A 6,912-nucleotide genomic window follows, 5' to 3' on the forward strand; every position below is an offset into this window, starting at 1 on the left:
TCAAGCTTGTCCAGGTCCCTCTGGATGGCATCCTGTCCCTCTGGCGTGTCAACCACACCACTCAGCTTGGTGTCATCTGCAAACTTGCTGAGGGTGCACTCGATCCCACTGTCTATGTTGCTGATGAAGATATTAAACAGTACTGGTCCCAGTATGGACCCCTGAGGGACACCACTTGTCACCAATCTCCATCCAGATAAGGCACTGGATTTTGTTACAGCTTTTATACGTCCTCTTCCCTGAATGATGTTTCCATTAGCAGAAGCAGGATATTGATAAGTTCTGTGGAAGTATCGAATCATTGCACAGAGAGGGTAAGAATTAAGGATGGTGGTATGAATTTCAACTTAGCACTTCTTGGTGAAGGCCAGTGACATGTAAACTGAATTTTGGGAAGAGAAAAATAACAGTAGCAGTGCTCGGAGACTTAAGTTCCTTTAACAAAGCCATTGTCTACAGTTTACCTACCTCTGTGAATTCTTTTCTTCAGTTGGGTTTTGATTGTTTTTTGATTTTTTTTTTTTCCTTTTGATTTTTGATAAAAAAGACTTCTAGTGGGCATTCATGCAGTACTACTTTGTAGATTGTATCGTGAGATGCTGTTTAGTGGTCATGCAGATGGGAATGTATACTCTCCAGTAAGAAATGTAAGTACAGTCATCCATATATGTACCTCCCTATGTCCACTGATGAGAGAACTGAGGCAGCATGGGTAGAATAAGAAGGGACCTTAAGCGGACTGCTTATCTAGGAGTAGAATTCAGGTCTCTTCAGCAGCAGCTCAGTGAGGTGGGTCTTTGATTTTCTTTTTCTGTTAAGCTGTACAGTTATTTTTAAAGGGTTTGAGAGAGCAATGGATACTCTTTGTCCACTTGGTGCTATGTGTGGACAGAGGTGCTGACAATGTCAGTAAGAGAAATGAGGCATGGTTTGATGAGTAAATTACACAACACTTTTGTTTTTAATTGTGATAAACTTACAGAAGTATAAGCTTTCCAGTGCTTCCAATTATTTTCTTTCTTACCCTAAACACCCTATTAAATCATTAACTCTGTCATAGTCTTTAATGCATAAAATTCCTTGATTTCTTCTGCTGGAATATAATGATCAGCATAAACATGTTTGTTCTGTTGGGGACCAAACTCTTCCCCTTTCCTTCCACTGTCCGACACGCTCCTCTGACAGTGTCTTCACACCCTGTCCTCAGCTTTCATCTGCCTCTGTTTCTGCTCTTTAATCCAGCCTGCCTCTACCTCACATAAAGATAATGTGTTCCTTACTTCTGTGTTACCTGATCTTTTACAGGCTTATTTGCATATTTTTTTGTAAAATAAAATTAAAAAAAAAAACCCAAATCTCCACAACAAAAAAAACCCCGATACTAGCTCAAATGGAAAGAAAGAAGTTAATTTCTACAGAGAGGGCAACACAATATTCTAGCATCTACCCAAAGAGAGTGTTTAGAAAGGGTAGTTGTCCCACTTAAAACTGCCTGATCTCATACTCAGTCTTTATTCTTCACATTTACATTTATTTGTAAAACAACTTTTGGACTCTTTTGGATTGCTTTCCAGATTTTAACAGGTAGTCTGTTCATGTTTTGTGTCTAGAAAATTCTAGGATGACTTTTATTAACTACCTGTCTGATAACTCCATTGGTACTTCTTGCTGTTATATGCTATGAAACATGTATTTCCTAGATATGTTGATTAAAAACACTCTCAATTTAATATAACTGGTATGTATGATGTTCCGATATGGCTGCAAGAGTACATGGGAAAACTTAATTAGACTGCAGTTCAAGATATGTGCTTAGTTATATTTTAAAAGTAATCCAGTTTTGATATTTATTCATTTGCAAACTATTTGATTGACAAGAAAAGTTTTGACTGGAAAATATATATATGTGTGTGTTTTTTTATTTAGGCTTTGCTCACTGCAGTAACATCTCAACACATAGAAATCCATGAAGGAACAGTGCTACAGGCTGTAAGAACATGTTACAATATCTATCTAGCAAGCAAAAATCTCATAAATCAAACCACAGCCAAGGCCACTCTAACACAAATGCTGAATGTCATTTTTGCACGAATGGAAAATCAAGCAGTGAGTATCTCGGTATCTTTATATAGAAACTAGTTCTTAAAAGCAAACCAGCTTGAGAGATTTGTTTTGTCATTATTATTAAAGCTTTTTGGCTTTTCTAACGTACGTACTTTTGGGGAAGAAAAAAAGAATCTGTTATCTTACATTGTTCTTTTTGTGTTTTGTACTCTGAAATAGGTGTGAAATGTGTTTTTGGAGGGTGGGGGTGGTGTATAGGATTTAAACTTCTCGTAGTGGTCCTCCGTGTTTAATGGATGTGTTCAACTTCAGTTTCTATTGTCAGGCTCTCAAGAGATGCCACACTACCTGCATAAGAGTGTATATGGAGTACATTAGTGTTAGTGAAATGCTCCAATGTTGTTGTGATGATAAACACTGAAGAACTGATCCATGGTTAAAACAAAAAAACCCCGCCAAAAATCCAATCAAAAAAACCTTTCCAGTCATGTAATCATTTACATTTTTTAACATTTTAATGTGGAGTAGTCACTAACAGATACTTATATGTCACTGAAATTGCTACTGTGAGTTGTCAGCAGGGACCCCAGCACATACTCTGTGCCTTCTATTGCTGATAATAAAGATCAATAGGGCAAAGTAATTTTCCTAATTCCTATTAAAAGAAAAAAACCACCCAAAACCCAAACAAACAAAAAAGCAGATGCCCAGATTTGAGAACTGGTTGAATTCCTAGCTACTTCTAGAAGTAATTCTGCTGTATTATTACATACTCTTTTAAGTTTTTTCTAAGAATATGTAGTACTTTCTTACTTTCCTCTCAGAAGCAACTGCATATTGGTACGTGGTACCATCACAGTTGAAGATTTACGAGACGTCATATTTATAAGAAGTCACGGCAGAAACCATGCCGTACCTGAGTGCTTTGAGAAATCTCTTCAGTAACTGTCCTTTTAAGCAACTTAATATAGAAGAGGATTATTATTATTATTATTATTATTATTATTATTATTCTACAATGGAAGTCTTCATTTTTGCCAGACTATAGGTCTAGGCTTTATGCAAGTTCATAAGCAGTTCTGCTTGTTTTGCACACTCGGGGCAGTTATTTTAGTATGATAGCTAACAAATGCTAGAATGAATTATTTGAGCTGTAATTTGAAAAGTAGTATCTACTCGGGGATCTATAGCACCCCAAAAGATGCAGCATAGAAAGCTTTAAGTGGAAGAGTAAAGGGCTGAGACCATAGTAGCCAAAACAACAGTATAAAAAGTTATACAGCTTTTGGTGGATGCTAGGCTCTGCAGGGATAGAAAGCCAGTCCTTAGAGCATCGCTTCAAAGAACACCCTGCTTTGGTTTGACTTTAATGACTGTTGTCTTAATCCATTAGATAAGTTACAGAAATTCTTCCCTTTCTGGGGATTCCAGATCAAGGAACCACGAAACTAAAATAGTCTTTGTCTTACAGTTTTAAGTATGATGATTTCTTCCCGAGGATCGGTCTTCTGTAGTGTTTTGGAAGTGCTGCTTTTATCAGTTTTAACTCATGTTTTTGGTTGTTTTTTTTTTCCCTGCATGTTTAGTCAGTGTTGGTTTTGTGGGAGGTTTTTGTGGGGGGGTTTTGTGGGGGTTGGTTTGTTTGGGTTTGGTTTTTTTGGTCTTTTTTGTTTAAGTCTTTCCCTTAATACCACATGCTGGTAGGATAACAGAAGACTCGTAAGTTCTCCAACGTATTTCTCTTTGTGAGAGCTTTCAAAAAAGAAAAAAGTCTGCCTTGATGTTTCTCCATGCAGTCCTTGTATATTGTCACATCTACTGGCTGAACTTCCTTATAGGGCAGGCAGACAACTCTCGGTCTTACACTATGTGTAGTTTAGTCATGCCTCTTTCACAGTGAAGGTATGGTTAAGTGTAACGTGCATAGTTGGGAAGCAGCCCTCTTGCAAATGTTTATCCCATGATATTAAAATTATTTATAATAATACAAAGGCTGCATTTTTCTTAAACTGCTACAGCTTTGTGAAGGCACTGTGTAAGCAGAGACAATAGAGATTTCATGTTTATAAAATAATGTATACAATATGTATACAGCTCATTGTTTTGTTTTGATAGTGAAATTCTTGTGTGATTGCAATGTTTTTGTAGCTTCAGGAAGCCAAACAGATGGAAAAGGAAAGACACAGACAGCAACACCATCTACAGCAGTCTCCAGTAAGCCATCATGAGCCTGAGTCACCTCAATTGAGACATATTCCAACACAGACTGATCAGCTGTCTAAAGAACATGAGAGGGAGCTTGACCACAGCACAAATGATGTGGACAAGAATCTTCAAGAAGATGCGGAGGCAGAAAATGGATCTGATATTTCTAGTGCTGAAAATGAACAGACAGAAGCCGACCAAGCCACAGCAGCAGAAAGTAATCAGTGTGTATTTCTGTTTCATGGAGGGAGGGAAAATGTCTGTAAAAAGAAAGTCTTGAGGATTGTCTTCTTTCCTCTCTCCCAAAACTGGAGTCAGGCATATATTTTCAAATAGTTGACTAATGCAAAATGCCTGTTGTCCTTGCCACTGTTAAACTTTATCACGAGTATCCTTTAGTCCTACACTCTGTTGTAGTCACTGTAGCAAAGATTCCTCTTTGCACCTATGTAATATTGTGAAAGTTTTAGAGAATAACATCTCAAAACCCATAAGTTTTCAGTGTTTAATGTACGTGAAAATACGAAATTGATGTCTTTCGTTGGCCTAGGCCTGTGGATTAATTACCATTTACAGGTTAAACACTGGAATGCTTATGTTCTGCAAATACTATTTTCAAAGCATCCAAACACTATCTTTTAACGTATACTCTCCTATTAATAGATTTGTAATTGACTTTTAAAATATTAAATGCAAGTAAAATATCTCCTTAATTTCTGAGTTTCTTATTAATATTTGTTTGGGTTTGTTTTTCTTTCTAAAGGTCTTTCTAAAGCTGATGGAGGAACGTACGATGGTGAAAGCAATGAGTGTGAAGAGAAGGCGCAAGAAATTGTAGAAAGTATCGTGCAGGAAATGGTGAACATAGTAGTTGGAGGTATTATATTAATATCTGTCTAGTCAATAGTGACTGCACTCTGAATCTTGACATTAAGAATTATTTTAACTTCTGAATATTTAACTAAAATGTCACTATTTAAATAACACTTACATGCTGAATTTTCAGTTTTCTGACCGTAGCTGTGCATTATTTAACAGTAAAATGGACAAGATTTCATATATTGATTTACACTATCTATATTGGAGACTAATTATCTTTTTACAATACAAATTCTTGTTCCTTTTTTCTGTTTTATTTCCGCATAAATTCTTCACAAATGGGCCTCTCTCTGTAGTAGCAGTGTAGCACTACATTTTTCAGTTTGTTGGAAAGTATGTATCAAATCAGTGACTTCCCCTGCCCCTAATCGTTCTTGGAAACTTGATAGAATGGTGAACCTGGCAATGCAAAGTTATAAGTCATTTTTTTACTGTAATTTTCATTAGTGGGAATTAAGAGTATTTGGATTTTTTTTAGTTATATAATGCCATGTAAATTCTGCCTTAAGCTCCTCCTTATAATACTTTGCTTATGATTGTTTTAGTATTTAAACGTTCTTTTTAATTTACATTCTTATGTAATGTTTGTTTATAATTTTTACATCTTTTCTGATAGATGTGGAAGGGACTGCTGAAAGTGCAGGTGGTGATGGCACAATTGTAACATTAGAGGATGGCAGTGACAGTGAAAACATTCAGGCAAATGGAATTCCAGGGACTCCAATTTCTGTTGCTTATACACCATCTTTACCTGATGACAGATTATCTGTCTCTTCCAACGATACTCAGGTACAGGCAGATACAAATTAGGAAATACCGAAAAAAGTACTGCGTTTTAAGTGTTGCCCAATGCTTGTGTAATGTGTTTAATATAATTCCATAAAATAAATTACTCACATGAATTTCAAGTATTAAGTCATGTTCTCAGCATTATTCTATTTGAATGCACTGTTTAATTTTTTGTAAGTAAATTTTGCATGCTATGCCTTTTTTTTATCCTAGCATATTTTTAGCTGCCCCACACAGTACACTGTTCCAAGATCAGAGAACTCAGTTCCCTGTTTTTGAAGTGATCCTGAGAAACTATGAAACTAGCATTCAATATACATAGTGAAGAATATAGCCAATTATCGACATACTCGTATAATTTCAGTGTACTCTTTTCAAATGAGAAATAGAAATTTCAAGCCTATAGCATGACCTTACTGGAATGATTTCAGATAAAAAGTTTCACGTCTGAGAGGATTTGATGTTCATTAACAAAAAAGATGTGAAAATATACTCCCTCTGTTGTATCAGATAGCAGCATGTATGCACTATCAACTGACAGAGGGTATCTGCTTTCAAAGTGTACTGAGTAATTAGGTTTGGGAATAATAGGTTTTAAGCTTAAAAAGCTACAGTCACATATGCCATACAAATAGAAGGTTAACATGAAACACATTGCTTATATAAGGAACAGCAATACAGAATTGCAAGAATTTAGTAATAGGGGTGATTATTGTACTATAGGAATTTTACCAAATGTATCTTGCCACAGATATGTAACTACTCGCATTCTATTAAAATGTCACGGGGTTTTTTTCTGTTTTAACCTAGTTGCCTTCAGACATTTGCAGTAGATAATTCACTGCAAGTTACCTTACTTAAACTTGACCTACCTAATTTCATGACAGTCTTTAATTCTGACTTTTTATTGAGAAGGCAATTTTTATTACTGAGTTTGTTCATTTTAACTGGACTGCAGAATATTTTGTTTTGTTT

The 6,912-nt window shown here is 35.8% G+C and overlaps 1 protein-coding gene across 1 annotated transcript in view; it reads left to right on the forward strand.

Annotated features, from left to right (window-relative positions):
• ARFGEF1 (ADP-ribosylation factor guanine nucleotide-exchange factor 1 (brefeldin A-inhibited)) overlaps positions 1 to 6,912 on the forward strand; it is a 101,075-nt gene that overhangs the window by 47,164 nt on the left and 46,999 nt on the right. The window contains exons 6-9 of the mRNA XM_009335081.1: positions 1,927 to 2,106; positions 4,213 to 4,486; positions 5,033 to 5,146; positions 5,765 to 5,937. Coding sequence (XP_009333356.1) covers positions 1,927 to 2,106; positions 4,213 to 4,486; positions 5,033 to 5,146; positions 5,765 to 5,937 — 741 coding nt within the window. The remainder of the gene's footprint in view (positions 1 to 1,926; positions 2,107 to 4,212; positions 4,487 to 5,032; positions 5,147 to 5,764; positions 5,938 to 6,912) is intronic.

This window comes from Pygoscelis adeliae, unplaced genomic scaffold, assembly GCF_000699105.1.
Source record: "Pygoscelis adeliae isolate BGI_AS28 unplaced genomic scaffold, ASM69910v1 Scaffold101, whole genome shotgun sequence".
NCBI classification, from domain to species: Eukaryota; Metazoa; Chordata; class Aves; order Sphenisciformes; family Spheniscidae; genus Pygoscelis; species Pygoscelis adeliae.